Genomic DNA, 19,568 nt, shown 5'->3' on the forward strand with positions numbered 1-19,568 from the left:
CGCCGCCAGGATGGGGGTGCAGCGCCCGCGGCCTACTTTCCCAGGGCTGGTCGAGTCTTTTTTGACAAGCAGATTGCGTGACGGGGATTGGCTGGTCCCGGCGTGACGCCGATAACAACAAAGGTGGAGTTGGAAGAAATTAGATTAAAGGAGAGAAAGAGAAAAAAATTAAAGGGGGAGCTGGCCGGGGACTGGAGGCTGACACCAAGGGGGAGATGAGCTGAGCAGTCTTACGGCTTCGACTAAGCTCCGGAACCCCCCATTTGCACAAACCCACTCGGATTTTGCCTTTCGTCCCCATCCGGGCCCAGCAACCGAAGCCGGGGCGGGAGGGTTGGCTGCTGCTTCTTGAGAAATGCCCCCAGCTCCTACCCTAACACCCTTGTTACCGCCCAGAGAGAGGGAACTCATGCTCCGACTCCTCGGATCCTAAACGCGGCGGAGGTGAGGGGCATTGACAACGCCGTGAGGCTCCCGCTAAAACCCGGAAAGCTTCGTTGGGCGCCTAGATTGGACTACGCTGGGTGCTTCCCTGGTTTTTCAGTGTTGTAAATCGAAGCGTTCTTTCTTTGCTTTTTTTTTTTTTTTTTTTGTAACAGCCCCTCTTGTCTCCCACCCACCCAACCCCCACCCCCGCTTCAGGATTGCAAAAGCAATAAAAAAAAAAAAAAAAAAAAAAACCGAGCACACAGACACACACCAGTGGTGACAGTGGAGAGTTGGAAAGACGCAGGAGAGAAAGAGGCAGCGGGGAGGGAGCAATGGGAGCGGGAAGCAGGCAGGTTTCCCGGCGAATCCCCCTCCAGCCCCGCATCGCCTCGCCAGCCCCGGTAGGGGACCGAGAAGCCGGGCGAGCAGATGGAGGAGTAGAGCTCGCTCTAGGCAGCGGGCTTGGCCGGAGAATGGAGGAGCCGCCAAGCGACCGGCTGATTGGAAGAGAAACGCAGAGCGATGGAGGCGGGGGTAGGAGGACGATTTCTCTGCGGGGACTGGCGGCGGCGTACACGCCCGGGTCGGGCGCTGCAGAGCTTGGCTGGCTTTCAACCCGCGCTTGCCGGCTCCAGCCCCGCGCGCCCCTACCCCCAGCCCTCCCGGCGGCTCCGCAGGTGAGTGCGACCTGGGGACAAAAAAAAAGACCCAAAAGTCTGAACACGCCCGCCCAGTCAAAAAAAAAAAATTCCCCCCTTTCTATTTTCAAGTATCCACCAGTACGGTGGGAGGGAAGGGGTGAGGCTGAAATCGCCCGGAGGAGGCGGAGGGGCCAGGCGAGGCCGGGGCAGCCCGGGAGGCGGCGGCGCCGAGGCGGCTCTGACGGGCAAACGCTCGGAGCGGCGCTGCGCTGCGCCGAGGCGGGCGGGCGGGCGGGCGGAGCGGGGCGGGCGGAGCGCGGCGCGTGGGGCTCGCCATTAGCCGTCGCTCCGCTTCGCCATCTCGGGCTTTGTCTGGAGACTCGCCGCCCGGGAGTCGGCTGCAGGGGAGCTGCGGCTCGGCTCTTCGGCCCGCCGCACCCTTAGGTACCCCCAGCCCGCGCTCCCACCTACACGCTCGGTAAGTGAGCCCCGGCGCCGAGGATTTCGGGGGAGAGGGGTTGCTGCTAGTCGCGGCGCCGCCGGTCTCCATGCTCCCCGGCAGGCCTGCGGAGCCATGCCGGGCTGGACTGAATCGGGTCCCAGAGCGGTTCCTCCGCCGGAGCCCGGAGCCCCCCTCACCATTTCCGGGGTGCTTGAAGCAAAGAATTTAAAAACATAATAGTAATTTACAATAAGGGTATTTTTTCGGGGTAATTTTTTTTTAAGTTTCGTGTGCTTGTTCGGCCAGAAAGGGGACCGCGGGGTAGGCGCCGAAGCCTGGCACCGCGACCGACGTGCGTGCGCCCCAAGCCGATGGCCACGCTCCGGGGATGAGGGTGGGCGCGGACCGTCAGCCCCAAGAGGCGGGAGAAAAGAGGGGGTGAGGGCTGACGTGGAAACCGGAATCTCAGCTGGGAGAACTTGGAGAGCTCCAGAGGACTAGGGGCACCCCCAGAGCCTCACTGGCCGCCGGGGGGCCTTCAAGGCACCCTCTCTCCGGCCGCGCCTCGCACCCTCGTTCCCGCGCCGGCCAAGCCTGCTAGTTCCCCCGCGGGTCTGGCGAGGTCGCTCTCGCCGCCCGCCCCGGCTCCGAGCCCCGCCGCCATCCGGGCGGCTGCGTGTCTCCCTGCCCCGGCTCCCCCCCCCTCCCCGGCGGCAGGAGCCGCCGCCGCCACCACCACCACCCCCCTCCCCTCCTTCCTTCCCTCCGCCTCGGCCGCCCGGGTTCCCCCAGCTCCCGCCCCTCCTCCCAGCTGCCCCCCGCGGAGCCCGCCCGGGCAGGCTGTGGGAGGGAGCGGAGCCGGCGTGGCGGGCGGGCTGGCGCTCACTCCCCGGGGGTCGGTGTGCGCTCTACGGGGAAGGACGCGCTCGCTGCCCCGCTTCTCCCGCCCCCCCTCCCGCTCCTCCTCCCTCCTCCTCCCCGCTCCGGCGGCGGAGGCTGTTGCGGCGGCGGGGGGTGTGCGAGCTGAGGCCGGGGCCGACGGGCGGGCGGGCGGCGGGCGGGCTGCCTGCAGGCGGAGGGCGCTGTGCTTTGTGCTTTTCGCCGCGAGGAGCAGCAGGCAGCAGCCACAGCCGGCGCCGCCACAGCAGCAGCAGCCGCGCCCGGAGGAGGAGCCGCTGCCGCCGCGGGAGGGAGCTGCGGCTGTGCCCGACTGAGCGGGGGAGGGCGCCGCCGCTCAGAGCCGGGGAGGGAGCCGCCGGAGCGGGAAGCCCGGAGGCCGCGCTGCGCCGGGTAACCGAGGCGGCTGAGGACGCGCGCGGGGCCGGGCGGCGGAGAGCGAACCGCGGGTGCGGTGGACGCCCGGAGGGGACCCGAGGCGACCTGTAGGCAAGGGACTGGGCGGGAGAGGGTCAGGGCACTGAGGACGCTGAGAGCCGGGGGAGGGGAAGGCAGGAAGCGAGGCCCAAGTGGAGAATCAGCCGCAGGCGGAGTAGCCCGCGCTTCTCCGAGCGGGCTGGCGCAGTTCTCGGCGGCCGCCGGAGGGGGCGGCGGGGCCGGCGAGTGCTGCGCCCCCGCCTCCCGGCCGCCGTCCTCCCGCCCTCTCCTTGGCTCAGCTCCCCGGAGGCCGGGGCGGGGGCGCCGGCGGGGCTGGGCCGCAGGCTCGGGGGAGGAGGCGGTGGTTCCCGCCGCGGTCGCGCCTCTGCGCCGGGCTCCTCCGTGCGCGTCGGGGTGGCTGGGCGGTGGTGGCGCCTCTGGCCCGGGTGGGTGGCTCGGGGGCGGGAAGCAGGCTAGGCCGCTTCTCTCCGGCTGCTCGATCGCCCAGCCAGGCCGGGGCCGCTGCGGGGGCCCAAGAGGGGGCGGCGGGAATCCAGATCCGGTCCCCGGGGGCGGTGCGGCCGCTGCGCTCCGGGGCTGGCGGCGGCTGCGCGGCGTCCGGGTCCCCGCCGGGTTGCGGAGGCGGGGGGAACCGGAGGGGGGGGTGGGGGAGGAGGGAGGAGGAGACTGCAGCGCGTGCCCGCTCTCGCGGTCGCGCGCGCCCTTTACCCGCCCTTCCTCCTCCCCCGCCCTCCAGCCTGGGGCCTCCCCGGGGCGGGCGCACATCGGAGGAGGAATTTTTTCTTTCTTTTTTTTTTCCCCCTTGGTTGGGGTGGGGGAAGGAAGGCGGGCGCTAGCTGCACGCGGGCGCTGGAAGCAGTCTCTCGCGTGGGCAGGGGAGGGCGCACGTCGCGGAGTCGTGTTCCTAGGGCAGGGGGTGGGGGTAGGAAGCCGAGGGGCGCACACCCACCGACCCATTAAGTCTCCAAGGGTCTTGGCAGGGTCTCTGAGAGTGTGGACTCGTACCCCCCTCCCCTTTGGGGGAGGGAGGGATAGAAAGTTCCTCTCCTCGCAACCAATCTAAGTGGAGATTGGTCTCTCTTCTAAAGGGTGAGGTGGCCTGGACCCAGGGGTGGCCGGCCAGCACAACCCAGGAGGTGGCTGGACGGCTAGAGAATGAACGGAGAAGCTGACTGTCCCACAGATTTGGAGATGGCCGCCCCCAAAGGGCAAGGTAGGAGCACCCACCCTCAACCCTCTTTTACTTTAACAACAGCCCCCCTTCCCCCACACAGGCCCCACTCCCTTTCTAAGGGATTCATCCAGTCAGACGTCTCTGAATTGAAGATGGGGGTGATTTGGAGTATTTTTGAGTCAGGTATTACATTGAGGGGTTTGGCTAAATCCAAATTACTTGATTTTTGAGCCTGTAAGTGTATTTTCCGCACTCTTTCCCCCCATTAGAGAGGTAGAGGAGGTCCTTGCAAGCCTCCCTACTGGGGTTCCCAGTCAACCCCAAGTGTTTGCTGGTCTTGTGTTGAATGCAAGAGTGTGGAATGTGAAGGCAAGAGAAAAAGATGATTGTAAAACCTTTTTTTTTCTTCTTTTTTTTTCTTTTTTGAGGGTTTGGGTTGGTGTGAGTAAGTATTGTTATTAAGAAAGCCAGCGTTTGGGTGAGACAGGTGGAAAGAAAAGGTGTTTTGGTGGTTTGGGGCCCCAAGCCATGAGCAACAGACATGACTAAACCCCCCCCCCATCCTGTAGGATTCCAGTGGACATGGGGACTGGGTGGGATGAGGTCAAGCATCTGGCAGTACTAGTGGGATACTGTGAGGAGAGAGGATTATTGGTTCGTGTGACCTGCCCTGTGGAAATCATGGCCCAGGTTACCAGATGCACATGCAGATGAAGAGCCCTTTTACTCCTAGCCTTGGAGAGTTGTTCTCCCAGCTCAACTTGCAGGGGAGCTGCTTTCTAGAGGCCTCACTGCCTCTGCATTTCTGTAACTGGAAATGGCTGATCCAAGACCTACACCCCCATTTTGTTTGTTTTTGCCTCCATGGCAAGTTGGATGAAGACAGCTCAGACTTTAGAACTTTCTCCCCAAAGGCAAACTCTTAAGAGCCTTTGCCTGCTGCCACCCACCCCACTTGCCTCACAACTTGCCATTATAGATGGTTCTTCCATTTCTTTTTTTTTTTTTTTTTCCTTTTTGTTGCCCTTGTTTTTATTATTGTTGTTGTTATTGATGTCGTCGTTGTTGGATAGTACAGAGAGAAATGGAGAGAGGAGGGGAGGACAGAGGGCAAAGATAGACACCTGCAGACCTGCTTCACCGCCTGTGAAGCAACTCCCTTGCAGGTGGGGAGCCGGGGGCTCGAACCGGGATCCTTATGCCAGTCCTTGAGCTTTGCAGCACGTGCACTTAACCCACTGCGCTACCGCCCGACTCCCGGTTCTTCCATTTCTATCCCATTTTCTTTACATGCCCAGAATTTCTCTTTGGCCCTTCTTGAGGGTCCTTGTAGAGAGGGGTGAGGAATAATATAATGAGTACCTATGTCTCTAATGTTCATTTCCAGCTGTGCTGAAAGAAACATCTTTGTGAAACATCCTTACTGCCCAGTCTATCCATAGTCTTTACACATTCAAGTATTCACTTAGAATTTAGTCTTGAACTTGGTAGCACATTTAGATTATTGCCTCCCTGTTTCCCATCCGTCCCCTCTTTGGTGAATTAGCTGCTTTGTCACAGGACCCCAGATCACTGTATCTTTATCTCTTCCCCACAATAAAGTGTGGCCATGGCATCCTGGCATGTTGGAAATGATATCTTTGAAGTAATCCTGACTGGAGTTCAAATCCAGTTTTCTAAGAATTACACCATTTGGACCAGAGTCCCTGCTCAAGTCTCTATTCTACCCTTAGAGGTAGAATATTTTGGGCCTGTACATTTAGCTGGGAGGCAACCAGGGACTGAGGTGCTGGCTGTGGAAAGAAAGGGTAAAGGACTGGGGAATAAAGGAAGAGATAGAATGAGTCTGTTGCGAGCAACTTTTTACCTCTCACCAGACCGCTGGTCCCAGGAAGACATGCTGACTTTACTGGAATGCATGAAGAACAATCTTCCCTCAAACGACAGCTCCAAGTTCAAGACCACTGAATCACATATGGACTGGGAAAAAGTAGCATTTAAGGACTTTTCTGGAGACATGTGCAAGCTTAAGTGGGTGGAGATTTCTAATGAGGTAACTTGAGCCCCCTTCACTAACACAAGTTTCCACATATTCCTGCCTCAACCTTTATGGTGGAAGAGAGGAAACAGAAGTCTATAAACAGGAAAGAAAGAGACCAAGCGAGGTGTCTGTGTGGTTGCCCAAGTGCATTTTGGGAGATGGCATGGTTGACAGCACTGGCTTAGGGCTCTCAGTTCTGTTACTTTCTGTGTAGCCTTGCATACTTAACTGCCTCAGAGCTTCTTTTGCCTGAACTGTTCTGGGGACTGAAGGTGGTGCTGGCATGTGAAGCTACAGTGATACTAGGCAGACCCCTTGTTGGTGTCTTTTGAGGTGTACTAATGTTTGGGCCTCTATTGTAAGCATGGGCTAGTGCCTAGGTGTCAGGGACTATCTGAATTGTGTGACTGGCCTCTCCCCAGTCTCCATAAGCCCAGTCTAGTGGAAAGTAAAGAAGATACACTTGGAAAGGGGAACACACTAGTGGGTAATATTTCTACCTTCTGAACTTCTTTTTCCACTCACCATTCTTCCAGGTGAGGAAGTTTCGTACATTGACAGAGTTGATCCTTGATGCTCAAGAACATGTTAAAAACCCTTATAAGGGCAAAAAACTCAAGGTGAGTCTTCAGGGGAAGAACACCATGGGGCCGGAGAGGAATGCTCCAAACACTGGATGGTGTCTGATCTTCATCCTGTCCTTGTGCCTCCTTTCAGAAACATCCAGACTTCCCAAAGAAGCCCCTGACCCCTTATTTCCGCTTCTTTATGGAGAAGCGGGCCAAGTATGCAAAACTCCACCCTGAGATGAGCAACCTGGACCTGACCAAGATTCTCTCCAAGAAATATAAGGAGCTGCCAGAGAAGAAGAAGGTGGGGGGAGGGGAAAGGCTTGGAGCAGCTGGGGAGTAGGGGGAGGGTCGGGGCACTGCACAGGGATGTGGGTCAGTAGAGCAGATAAGGAGCTTGGGCCATCACACTGGATTGCCCCCTCCCAGGCCCACATGAAACCAGGTACAGGTCACAAGTACTTGGACCGACTTTTTTTTTTTTTCCTTTCTTTCTTTGTATTTGATAGGACAAAGAAATTGAGAGGAGAAGGGTAGACAGAGGGAGAGAAAAAAAAAAAAAAACACCTGCAGCACTGCTTCACTACTTGTGAAGCTTTCCCTCCTGCAGGTGGGGGACTAGGTAAACCAACATTTTACCCCGGAGACAACCCACCCCCAACACAGCATTTCTCCCACGCACATATCCTCACTCTTGGGCCTACACAACCATTATTCCCCTCTTGAGACTCCCTGACGTGGTCTTATTTGGTTCTTACAATACCACCGTGAAGGTAATCCCAAAAAGGGGATATCTTGCTTTTTTGTGTGGACAAGTAGCTAAAGAACAGTAGGGGATCCCACCCTAGGGCACATAGCTGAAGATGCTCGAGCAGGACTTGAGTTTAGAGTTCTGGACTCCTAGTCCAGTTCTCTTCTCACTTCCAGTTCTCTTCTCACTCCTAGTCAGTTCTTCTCCAATGCACATGAGTTCACCCACTGATGCTCCTGGCTTCATGTCCCAGACCTCCCCCGGCTGTTAACCTAGGGCAACTGAGCATGAGGAGGTCAAACAGTCCCTTGTAGAGATAGCGGCAAACCACTGGAGAAGCTTGCAAAAAGAACATGGGTGAGATGGAGCAGGGAGAGAGACAGATATCACATGAAGAGGAATCGCTAGATAGCAAGATGGGACCAGGGCAGCAGGATATTGGTGAGGAACCTTGGGAGAAACCAGGTGGCATATTTGCAAAGAGGCAGTTGTATACAGCCAGCTCTCCGGAGATGGGTACCAGCTACTGTACTGTGAGTAGCCCTTGAACTGGTTTGTGTATCCTGACTGTACCCAGAAAAAGCTTGGAGCTAATTTAGTTGGGTAAACTCAGCAGCCTATGGCTGCTGCCTAAGCTGAGCAAAGGTAGACATTACTGGAGTTGTTCATCTCTTTGATGGAAATGTTGCCAGAATTGACTGCAAAACACAACATTCAGATACTCTCTTAGAACAAAAGGGAAAGGGTATGAGAAAGTGGGGAGAAAACCAGGGAGGGACAGAAGAAATCCCATGGTAGAGTGGACAGGATGCCAGCCTGGGGACACACAATTTGGACCTGTCCTGACTCCCACTGAATCAGTGTGTGTCCTATGGTAAGTTACATTGCTCTCCAGGCCTGGTCTTTGACTGAGATGTGGAGAGTGCACCACATCTGCCTGGTCTATTCCAGCTGTCAAAGCTGCCATTTTCTGTGTGGAAGGCCCAGATTGGGGTGATGATGCTGGGCTCTATTCCCATCTTTCTGTGGAAATCACTGACAGCTCCCTTCCTGTACCTTGAGAATGCCTTTGATCCCCTGGCCCTTTCCAGTGTTGCCACTTGTGAATCTAAGAAAAAGAGAGGGAAACGGGAGAGAGGTAGATGCTGAGTGGGAGCCCAGGCAGGAGATAGACATATGAGGAAGGGATAGATTGGGAAGGAAGAGTGAGAAATGTGATAGGAAAGGAGAAGCCACTGTGGAAAGGGAGCTTGAGGATCCAGGTAGCCTGAATACTAGAGGAGGGAATTAGAGGTAGGGAAATGTGTTTGGGGGTAGGGAGATAGTGGATCAGGGTTGGAAAGGAATGTGAAAGACAGCTAGGAACTGAGGGGAGGGGTTTGCAAACTCCAGGACAGATCATTAGGATGTGATTTGCACTGTAAGAACTCATTCTAGCGTTCCTTAAGCTCAGTAGTCTTCCCTCATGCCTCGGAAAACAGACTCAGCTTCCCCCCTTGCCCTGTGGGTCGTCTCTAATGGGACCGACCAGTGCTAGTTACCGCAGGCTTGGGCAGGAAGAGTGGCAAGACAAAGCCTGACTCTTCATTTTTAAGAGTTGGAGGAGGGAGGTGTTAGGAATCTCAGCCTTGTTACTTCTTGCCGTGTCACTGGGTGATGTCATTTCCCTGATGGGACCCTTTCCTCTCTTATGACAAGAAGCAGTGGGAGGGCCATGTAGCCCCCATTATCTATGGCACTCACCAGCCAGAAAGGAGCCCACCATCCTCTACCCACTCATGCTATCTTGTTCATCCACATCACCCAGCGGGAGGCAAAATAGCCAGCAAAGAGGGCTCTGGGTGGCTTTTGTAGCATAGGCCTTAGGTCAGGGATGACCCTATCACCTCCTCCCCTCAGATGAAATATATTCAGGACTTCCAGAGGGAGAAACAGGAGTTCGAGCGAAACCTGGCCCGGTTCAGGTAAGGCAGTGGTGCCCAAAGGAGGGCCACAGGGTGCTGGGAATGGCAAGTAAGCCAACACTGGCCAGGGCCTCAGCTTGCCAGTTCTGAGGCCAGGAGTATGGATGGGTCACGTGTACACTAGTGGGGTCATGTTCAAGGCCAGGGACAGGCATCAAGCTGCTGTCCCATGAAGCCCTGTTAAGAGGGGCAGCTAGTGTGGGTCTCCCTGACAAGATCCCCCACTGATTGTTACTCCCCACACCCTGGCTAGGGAGGATCACCCTGACTTAATCCAGAATGCCAAGAAGTCGGACATCCCTGAAAAACCTAAAACCCCCCAGCAGCTGTGGTACACCCATGAGAAGAAGGTGTTTCTCAAAGTGCGGCCAGATGTGAGTGTCTGGCCAGGGGCTGGGGCTGGAGGGCGCACGTCTGCGACAAGGGGGGAGCCGCGCCAGGTTGGCCAGGCACGGTGCAGGGGAGCAGGAGAGGAGGCCCCTCCCCAGGGGTGGGCTGCATGGACAGGGCCTGGGCCAGCTGGCGTGCGAATGTGTGCGTGCGTGTGTGCATGTATGAGCCTGCCCCCTCGCACCCAGGCGGGACACTTCGCCTCTCCACCTTCCCCTCCTGGCCTGTGGGGGACACTCATGTGACCTCCTATGGCCTGAGGGGGCGGGGGCCTTTGTGCCCCCCTCCCCATGCCCCTGGCTGCCTGTGTGTGTCTGACAGCTTTTGGTTTGCAGGCCACTACGAAGGAGGTGAAGGAGGCCCTGGGGAAGCAGTGGTCTCAGCTCTCGGACAAAAAGAGGCTGAAATGGATTCATAAGGCCCTGGAGCAGCGGAAGGAGTACGAGGTTAGGCTTCCGCTGCGCTCCTCCCCGTCCGGCTCTTCACGAGCCTCTGCCCTCTGACTATGGCCTCCGCACTCTGCAGGAGGCAGTTACCCCCCATTCCACCATTGAGGGAGGGGCCTTCTGGGCCCCTCACCTCTCTCCCTACCTTTCCCGCCCACCCCCCATGAGATCTCAGGCTAGGGCAGGGCAGGGCACCATGTCTCGTGTGACACAGCAGACACACGGCCACACCCCAGCTTTGCTCCCTGCCTCCCCTTCCCAGCGGCTCTCCCCCCTCCCCTGCCCCAGCTAACCCCACACCCCATTGCCCTCCATCCCCCACCTCACTCTGTAGGAAATCATGCGTGACTACATCCAGAAGCATCCTGAGCTGAACATCAGTGAGGAGGGCATCACCAAGTCCACCCTCACCAAGGCTGAACGCCAGCTTAAGGACAAGTTTGATGGACGACCCACTAAGCCACCTCCGTAAGCACTGTTCCAGGGTGGGTGGGCAGACAGGAAGCTGGGCCAGTAAAGAGCCTTAGTCCAGGCTCTTAAGGGTAAAGTGACCCACTGCCCTGGCCACGAGCTGCTGTCCTTTCTAACAGGAACAGCTACTCACTGTATTGCGCTGAGCTGATGGCCAGCATGAAGGATGTGCCCAACACAGAGCGCATGATGCTGTGTAGTCAGCAGTGGAAGCTGCTGTCCCAGAAGGAGAAGGATGCCTATCATAAGAAGTGTGACCAGGTGAGCAGAGGCAGGGAAAATCCCTGGACACCCTTGGGTGTTGCCTCTTGGTGCTTGCCGTCTGACCTCAGCTAGGGTCAGTAAGTCCGGTCAGATTGTATTGGGCATCTGTTGCAAACTCGATGGTGTGTGGGCTGGGGAGATAGGATGCCTAATTTGGCGTGCACACAGCCTGGGTTTGAGCCCCTCCAGGTCCACCACATAGGTGTTCTATGACACCAAAGGAAACTCCAGTGCTGTGGTATCTCAGACTCTTATTTATCTGAAAAAGTCAACCCAATGTGATGTTCCGATAACGACAACAAAAAAACATGGTGGTATGCTAGGTTTAGCATCTGGGCTGGTGAGGCACACACATCTGTAGAGGGAGACAGGGTCCCATCCAGCTGTGGCCATCTTACTAAGAGCTGCTAACCCCCAAAACTCCAGAAGGTCTTCAGATTGCCCTCAGACTGACCCTGACTTCCCTTCATTCCCCCAGAAAAAGAAAGACTACGAGGTGGAACTGCTCCGTTTCCTAGAGGTGAGTGCTCTTCTGGCTGGGGCAGTGGGCAGGGTCTGCAGAGTGGAAGGCAGGCACAGGGCCTTATCCTCTCTTCTCTTCCCTGAGCAGAGCCTGCCTGAGGAGGAACAGCAGCGGGTTCTGGAGGAGGAGAAGATGGTGAACATCAAGAAGCAAGCCAGCAGCCCAGCCTCCAAGAAGCCTTCTCAGGAAGGGGGCAAGGTGGGCATGGGCTCAGCCCTGAAGTTGGGGGTGGGGGCACATTGAACTCCCTGTCAGCACCATCTGGATCCCAACCCTCAGTGCACAACTACACACATACAGGGAGGCTCCGAGAAGCCCAAGCGGCCTGTATCAGCCATGTTTATCTTCTCTGAAGAAAAGCGGCGGCAGCTACAAGAGGAGCGGCCGGAGCTCTCAGAGAGCGAGCTGACCCGCCTGCTGGCCCGCATGTGGAACGACTTGTCAGAGAAGAAGAAGGTCAGGCTGGCCAAACCCAAGGGCCTGCTGGGCCTTTGTTCCCCTAAGGACAAGCTGCATTTCCTCACCCCTGCCCCACACTTGTTCCTGGGCTCAGATGGTGTGGCTGAGAGCCCAGCAGTGCCGGAAGGCGGGAAGCTGTCAGCTGAGGCTGCTGGCTCCCTGGGGAGCCTAGCTGGTTGGTGGGGCTGAGCCCCAAGCTGGAGACATCTGCACCAGCCCACGCCTGTGCTTGCCCCACCCTTGCAGTGGGGGGAGATGGTCTTCAGCTTCTAGATGAGGAACATGCGCCCCCTGGGGGTAGCTGGGAGGCTGACACCCTGGCTGTCTCTCTGCAGGCCAAATATAAGGCCCGTGAAGCTGCCCTGAAAGCCCAGTCTGAGAGGAAGCCTGCTGGGGACCGTGAGGAACGAGGCAAGCTGCCAGAGTCGCCCAAGAGAGCTGAGGAGATCTGGCAGCAGAGTGTCATTGGTGACTACCTGGCTCGCTTTAAGGTAGTCAGGGAAGGAAATGGGTGGTTTCACAACTTGCTCATGTAGGCTTCCTCCAGCTGCAGCTGACACCTGTCTGTCCCCAGAATGATAGGATGAAAGCCTTGAAAGCCATGGAGATGACATGGAACAACATGGAGAAGAAGGAAAAGCTGATGTGGATTAAGAAAGCTGCCGAAGACCAAAAGCGATATGAGGTGGGGAGGGAGCTGTGGGCTAGCCAAGGGGGCAGGAAGGAACCAGGACCATCTCACTTGAGAACCTTAGGAGTGCCCTTTGGGTGGGCAGCTTTCTCCCCCAGGTGGGGTTTGGAGCCAGAAGTCCTGAGCGTGGCTGTCCTGAGCAAGTCTCAATACCCTTCTCTGAGCCTCAGAAAGATGGGCCCATGACGCTCATCATATAAGCGCAACTACAAAAGCACCTTCCAGCAGCAGTGGCCAGCACAGATGGAAATTGTCAGGAAGTTGCTCCCTGGCTGTGTCTCAGTCTCTGACACTCCTTACTGACACATGAGAAGAGAGCCAGCTTGGGCACTATTGGCATCGGGCAGGAGGCAAAATGTTTTGGGGGGTGAGCATGGGGTGAGTATGACCTGAGTTTCCCCATAGAGAGAGCTGAGTGAGATGCGGGCACCCCCAGCTGCTGCAAACTCCTCCAAGAAGATGAAGTTCCAGGGAGAGCCCAAGAAACCTCCCATGTGAGTCTCAGTGCTGAAGCCCACCTGGGGGGAGGGGGTAGGGCTAGAGAACAACTCCTCGAATGGTATTTTCACCCTCCTATGCCACCTCCCAGGAATGGTTACCAGAAGTTCTCTCAGGAGCTACTGTCCAACGGAGAGCTGAACCACCTGCCGCTGAAGGAGCGCATGGTGGAGATCGGCAGCCGCTGGCAGCGCATCTCCCAGAGCCAGAAGGAGCACTACAAAAAGCTGGCTGAGGAGCAACAGAAGCAATACAAAGTGCACCTGGACCTCTGGGTCAAGGTGAGAGGGCAGGAGGCTTTTAGAAAGATGAGAGAGTGGGGGTGGGGAGATAGCACAATAGTTAGGCAAGACTCACACCTGAGGCTCCCAGGTTCAAGCCCCAGCACCACCACAAGCAAGAGCTGAGCAGCGCTGTGGTGTGGTGTATGTACCTGTCAGTCTCTATCTATCTCTCTGATTAACAATAAATATTTTTAAATAAATATGTGCATATATTAAAAGATAGACAGGGAAGTGATGCATTGTGCTGGCTGATCTGCATTCATTATTTCATCCACTGTCCAGCAGTCCTGCAGGGTAGTGATTACTGCAAAAGAGAAGAAAACCAAGTCTCAGAGAGATTCAGTAAAGTCCTAATCAGGTGGTTTTTACTTTTCTCACTTTACCTGGGATCAGGGAACCTGATCTAGACTGTGACTCGGCCCCCAGGCTCTCAGCTCTCCCTCTACCTAGACTGAACAGTCATTGTTTTCCCCCTTCCACTCATGCAGGTTGATTTAGGACCCAGGGAAATAGGGTTAGCAAGCCCCAAGCTACTGGGTGAATGACTTAGTGCTCAGTGTTGAGGCCGGGCGTGATTATTCCGTGCATGGGAAACTCTTTGCATTGAAGAAGGCCCTGAAGCCAGAGGCTCCATTAAGGTAGACCAACAAAAGGAACATGAATATCGGCAGTCTTAGCAAAGGGCATTTTGGGAAAGGATTCACTTGGGTAAGTGCACTTGCTTTGACATGTAAGCAACCCAAGTTTGAGCCTGAACCCACTGCATTAAAGGAAGCTTTGGTGCTGTGGTGTTCTCATTCTCTCATTCTCTCTTTCTCTGTCTCAAAGTCAGCTAGTAGTTGTAAAGCCCCTGTGACAGAAACAACAACAAAAAAAAAGGATTCAGGGCCTGGGAGATAGCATATAATTCTATAAAAAGACTTTAAAGAGAGAAAAAAGAATTTAGGTTATCTGAAGAAGGCAAAAAAAAAAAAAAACAGCTCTATCTTCAGATCCCAGGGATTCTTTACAGAGACTCAGTATACGGGGAGACAGGAAGGGTAAAGATGGAATGAAGGTCTTGTACACCCCATTGCTCAGCTCTTGGTCAGTCTACTCAGTCAGCATTACTTTGGTCAGTTTGCAACCCTCACCACCTCCTCTGCTTTCCCCAGAGTCTGTCCCCTCAAGACCGCACAGCATATAAAGAATACATCTCCAATGTAAGTCGGGAAACATGGTTAGAGGAAGGGCTGGGGGATTGGGGTGGGTGTTTCCAGGGGAGCTTTGGGACTTCATGGCTAGTCCCTTTGTCTGTGTCTCCACCCTCTCCCACAGAAGCGTAAGAGCATGACCAAGCTTCGAGGCCCGAACCCCAAGTCCAGCCGGACTACCTTGCAGTCAAAGTCGGTGAGGAGCCCCTCCCTCCCAAAGTAGAGGGGTTCGGGGGTGGGTGGGAAGGGTGCTGGGATGCCTGGAAGGGCATGTCAGACTATCGGTGTGCTTCCATCCCTCCCAGGAGTCTGAGGAGGATGAGGATGACGATGAGGACGATGACGATGACGACGAAGAGGAGGAAGACGACGAGAATGGGGACTCCTCTGAGGATGGCGGGGACTCTTCTGAGTCCAGCAGCGAGGATGAGAGCGAGGATGGAGACGAGGTGGGGTGACTGTGGCGTGATGGGGGAGGAGGGGGTTAGCAAGCCCTGTGGGGACAGCCACCTTGTGACCGACCGCATGTTCCTTGCTCCCCAGAACGAAGAGGACGATGAGGATGATGAGGATGACGAGGATGATGACGAGGATGAGGACAATGAGTCCGAGGGCAGCAGCTCCAGTTCCTCCTCCTCAGGGGACTCCTCGGACTCAGACTCCAACTAAGGCTCAGCCCCATCAGGAGCTCCCCTCCCCAACTGATCACCTTTGTTTTTTCCCCAGTCCTAGATTCCCCCACTTCTCCTTTTTTTGCTCCCTCCCTCCCTCCCTCCCTCCCTCCCTCCTTCCTTCTTTCTTTCTTTTTTTTTTTTAAACAAACAAAATACAGTGGGGAGGAGAGGCTGGAAGAGCCCAGGCCAGGACTGTGCAGCCTCAGAAGCTTCAGCCCCGGGGCTCCCTCCAGGGAATGCAACCATCAGACTGAGCCACCACTGTACCAGCCCGGCCCATCCCTCTTCTGCACTTGCGATTCCAGCATGGACAATGGGAGTGGGGTGGGGGGGTGGGGGCTCCCAAAGAGTTTAGTGAGGCCCTCTACACCTGCAGCCCAGCCCAAGGGAGGGTGGAAGCTAGGGGGGGATACCCCTTCCCAAAGGGATTTGCCCCCTGGAGCCCTACTATGGAACTGGAGGCAGGGAAGGTGGAGAGGAGGGCAGGTGCCCATGAGAAGTGTGCACTGCCCCACGGTCCTCTCCCCTGCCTGTTGCAGGAAGGAGCTGCCTGGACCCACTGGAGGCGTGGGGAGCAGAAGTGTTTTTTATATATGTGTATATATATTTTTTTTTAAGCTCTGAGCTGTCAACGAGACGTTTCCTACCGATCTCGGCTGCCATCTCTGTTGTCATTTCTGGGAGAGGGAGGGTTTAGGGGGGGTAGGTTTGGGACTTTTTTAAAGTGGTCTTGATGCATATGGAAATGTGTGAATGTGTGCGTGTGTGCGTGTGTGTGGCCTGTACATAGCATGGGTGCACCTGTGGATGTGTGCAAAGGCACATGCGGATGTGTATGAGAGAAGGGGGAACCCACCTCAGTCTGGATCTGGTCAAAGGGTTGGAGAGGCCAGGGAGACACCTGGGAGAACAGGCTGGGACAGCCCCTTCACAGCCTCTGCTTTTCCTAATCTCTAATTCCATATATGGGAGGGGGGGATATGATGCCACTCTGCTCCCTGACCCAACTTGCCTCTGCCAGGTCCAGGTGTATCTGAGCTGCTGGACTCCAATGTCCAGTAGAATGGGGCAGGGAGGGAACAGACCCAATGAACCTAAAAGCTCTTAATCTGGTGGGTAAGGCCTCTCCTGCTTATCTGAGGGGTTGCCTGGCCACCCTAGGCTCAGAATCTGGGCTTCAGGAAATATGTTGGAAGCTCTTAACCTTACATGTCTCTCCTCTCTCCTACCCTCCTGTCCCACCTGACCCACCCACCCCCTTTGATTTCTCAGGTTGGCTCCCTTCCCCACCTCAATCCCACAGTGGGTGTGAGGTCTACAAAAGCTATTTCTGCAGCCATTCTTCTAACTCTTCCTGGCCATCCCCAAATTTGTGGTATCCCAGTTCCTAAAGTCTTTAAGAAGTCAAGCCACCTTGTTTCTGTGGATTTATTTTTTTTTATTAAATCTTGGCCTTTTATTATTATTTTCTTACAATCATGTCAGTGACCTATTTAATTGGGACTTTGAGCTTTTTCACCCTCCCTCTGAAAGCCCAGGGATAGGGGAAGAGTGTAAACTGCCAAGAAGGTAGGGTGGGAAAGATGGATCTTTGTTGCCCAAAAGAAGACAAGCAATCTGTCTGCCTTGGACATGGTGCTGGGGGTGAGGGGGGCCAGGGAGAGATACTTTCCACTGCCCTTTCGTTCTGATCATAGAATTAGGTACAGGGATTCACAGGTTCTAGTTCTGCCTGAGAGTCCCCCCTCAGAAAACCCCATTTCCCTGTTTGAATGCCCCTGTGTTGTGTTTTGGTGAAATGTGTTTTCATTTTAAAGCAACTTTGAATGGGGAACTCCCACCCCCCCCCCCATTTTAAAAATTAAGGTTCTTACAGTATGAACAGGGCTGTGGGGGGGGTGAAGGTGTTGGTGCTGTAAGAGATCATTGAGTGCATTTTGGCACTAGGATGGGATGGCTGGGGTAGGAGGACCCCATTCCCAACCCCCCCCCTTTTTTTTTCCTAATATTTAAGGAGAGTTTTTGTAGTTTTCACCAACAACCACAACTTGAATTTGTATCATGGGAGGTGGGAGGGAGTGGCTTAAAAGTGTGTGCCTAAGCTTAAGGCCAGCTGTGGAAGTTTGGTTTTCCCTTTTTTTGTACAATAAAGTGAAAAAAAACAAAGATTTGTCTGCTGCCTGATCACTAGAATCAATGAAGGTTGAGGGGGGTGGATGTTGACTTTTTAAAAAATATTTATTTGGTAGAGACAGCCTGAAATTGAGAGGAAGGGGGAGACAGAGAAAGGAGACAGAGAGACACTTGAAACACTGCTTCACAACTTGTAAAGCTTTCCCCCTGCAGGTGGGGACCAGGGGCTCAAACCCAGGTCCTTGCACACTATAGTGTGCACTCAACCAGGTGTGCCACCACCCGGCCCTGGTGGATATTGATTCTATGGGAGGAACCCTTGAAACCAACTTGTTTGCCCCTTCTAGAACCATCTTCCTCTTTCCTGGTTTGCACAGAGAAATCAGACATTGAGGGGGCTGGGCAGTGGCACACCCAGTTAAGTGCACAGAGTATGAAGTGTAAGGTCCCAAGCGAGGATCCTGGTTTGAGCCTCTAGTTCCCCACCTGCAAAGGATGTTGCTTCACAAGTAGTGAAGCAGGTTTGCATGTGTCTCTTTTTTTTTTTTTTTTTTGGTAGAGCACTACTCAAACTCTGGCTTCTGGTGATGCCAGGGAATGAACCTGGGGAATCTGGAGCCTCGGGTATCAGAGTCTCTGCATAACTATTATGCTGTCTACCCCTGGCCCCCTCCCCCTTCTCTTCCCCTCTCAATTTCTCTGTCCTATCTAAAAAATGGCTGACAGGAGCAGTGGATTCATAATGCTGGCACCTAAAAGAAAAAAAAAAAATCTAACATTGTTCTCTACTACTATTCTTGCACCTTCTCAACTTACTGTGTTCACCTTGGGTTGTCAAAATATATGCCACCTTGCCCCACACCTATGGACATCTAATCTTTGACAAAGGGGCCCATACTATTACATGGGAAAAGCAGAGTCTCTTCAACAAATGGTGTTGGAAACAATGGGTTGAAACATGCAGAAGAATGAAACTGAATCACTGTATTTCACCAAATACAAAAGTAAATTCCAAGTGGATCAAGGACTTGGATGTTAGACGACAAACTATCAAATACTTAGAGGGAAATATTGGCAGAACTCTTTTCCGCATAAATTTTAAAGACATTTTCAATGAAACGAATCCAATTACAAAGAAGACTAAGTCAAGTATAAACCTATGAGACTACATGAAATTAAAATGCTTCTTCACAGCAAAAGAAACCACTACCCAAACCAAGAGACCCCTCACAGAATGGGAGAAGATCTTTACATGCCATACATCAGATAAGAGTTTAATAACCAATATATATATATAAAGAGCTTGCCAGACTCAACAAGACAACAAATAACCCCATCCAAAAATGGGGGGAAGACATGGACAGAATATTCACCAGAGAAGAGATCCAAAAGGCTGAGAAACACATGAAAAAATGCTCCAAGTCTCTGATAGTCAGAGAAATGCAAATAAAGACAACAATGAGATATCACTTCACTCCTGTGAGAATGTCATACATCAGAAAAGGTCACAGCAGCAAATGCTGGAGAGGCTGTGGGGTCAAAGGAACCCTCCTGCACTGCTGGTGGGAATGTCAATTGGTCCAACCTCTGTGGAGAACAGTCTGGAGAACTCTCAGAAGGCTAGAAATGGACCTACCCTGCAATATGACCCTGCAATTCCCCTCCTGGGGATATATCCTAAGGAACTCAACACATCCATCCAAAAAGATCTGTGTACACATATGTTCTTGGCAGCACAATTTGTAATAGCCAAAACCTGGAAGCAACCCAGGTGTCCAACAACAGATGAGTGGCTGAGCAAGTTGTGGTATATATACACAATGGAATACTACTCAGCTGTAAAAAATGGTGACCACCGTTTTCAGCCGATCTTGGATGGACCTTGAAAAAATCATGTTGAGTGAAATAAGAAACAGAAGGATGAATATGGGATGATCTCACTCTCAGGCAGAAGTTGAAAAGACCAGAAAAGAAAACACAAGTAGAACCTGAAATGGAATTGGCATATGGCCCCCAAGTAAAAGACTCTGGGGTGGGTGGCTGGGGAGAATACAGGTCCATGAAGGATGATAAATGACATAGTGGGGGTTGTATTGTTAAATGGGAAACTGGGCCCAGTGGTGGGGCCCCCAGGGAGAATACACATTACCATGCACAAGGATCTAGGCTCAAACCCTCCCTGCCACCACCACCACC

At 54.3% G+C, this 19,568-nt stretch overlaps 2 protein-coding genes across 9 annotated transcripts; one reads left to right on the forward strand and one right to left on the reverse strand.

Moving 5' to 3' along the window:
- The first annotated feature begins 695 nt into the window (after positions 1–695).
- UBTF (upstream binding transcription factor) lies at positions 696–17,405 on the forward strand. Of its 8 annotated transcripts, none has more exons than XM_060203381.1 (21): positions 696–1,106; positions 3,936–4,060; positions 5,899–6,074; positions 6,599–6,682; positions 6,780–6,935; positions 9,282–9,346; positions 9,600–9,720; positions 10,072–10,182; positions 10,517–10,650; positions 10,773–10,914; positions 11,396–11,437; positions 11,528–11,638; positions 11,741–11,896; positions 12,235–12,390; positions 12,474–12,584; positions 12,996–13,084; positions 13,180–13,369; positions 14,527–14,574; positions 14,690–14,761; positions 14,871–15,014; positions 15,109–17,405. In XM_060203381.1, the coding sequence occupies exons 2-21, from the start codon at positions 4,003–4,005 to the stop codon at positions 15,232–15,234; spliced, it is 2,292 nt and encodes a 763-aa protein (XP_060059364.1). In that variant the 5' UTR covers positions 696–1,106; positions 3,936–4,002; the 3' UTR covers positions 15,235–17,405. The 8 variants fall into 8 exon arrangements, with proteins under 8 accessions (XP_060059364.1, XP_060059362.1, XP_016047489.1 ...); XM_060203379.1 differs by having other exon boundaries at positions 766–1,106; positions 11,720–11,896; XM_016192003.2 differs by lacking the exon at positions 696–1,106 and adding an exon at positions 1,297–1,548 and having other exon boundaries at positions 11,720–11,896.
- Positions 2,395–3,612, reverse strand: LOC107522975 (basic proline-rich protein-like). The gene has a single exon (XM_016191986.1). The coding sequence runs from the start codon at positions 3,610–3,612 to the stop codon at positions 2,395–2,397; it is 1,218 nt and encodes a 405-aa protein (XP_016047472.1).
- Positions 17,406–19,568: the final 2,163 nt, after the last annotated feature.

This window comes from Erinaceus europaeus, chromosome 12 (assembly GCF_950295315.1).
Source record: "Erinaceus europaeus chromosome 12, mEriEur2.1, whole genome shotgun sequence".
NCBI classification, from domain to species: Eukaryota; Metazoa; Chordata; class Mammalia; order Eulipotyphla; family Erinaceidae; genus Erinaceus; species Erinaceus europaeus.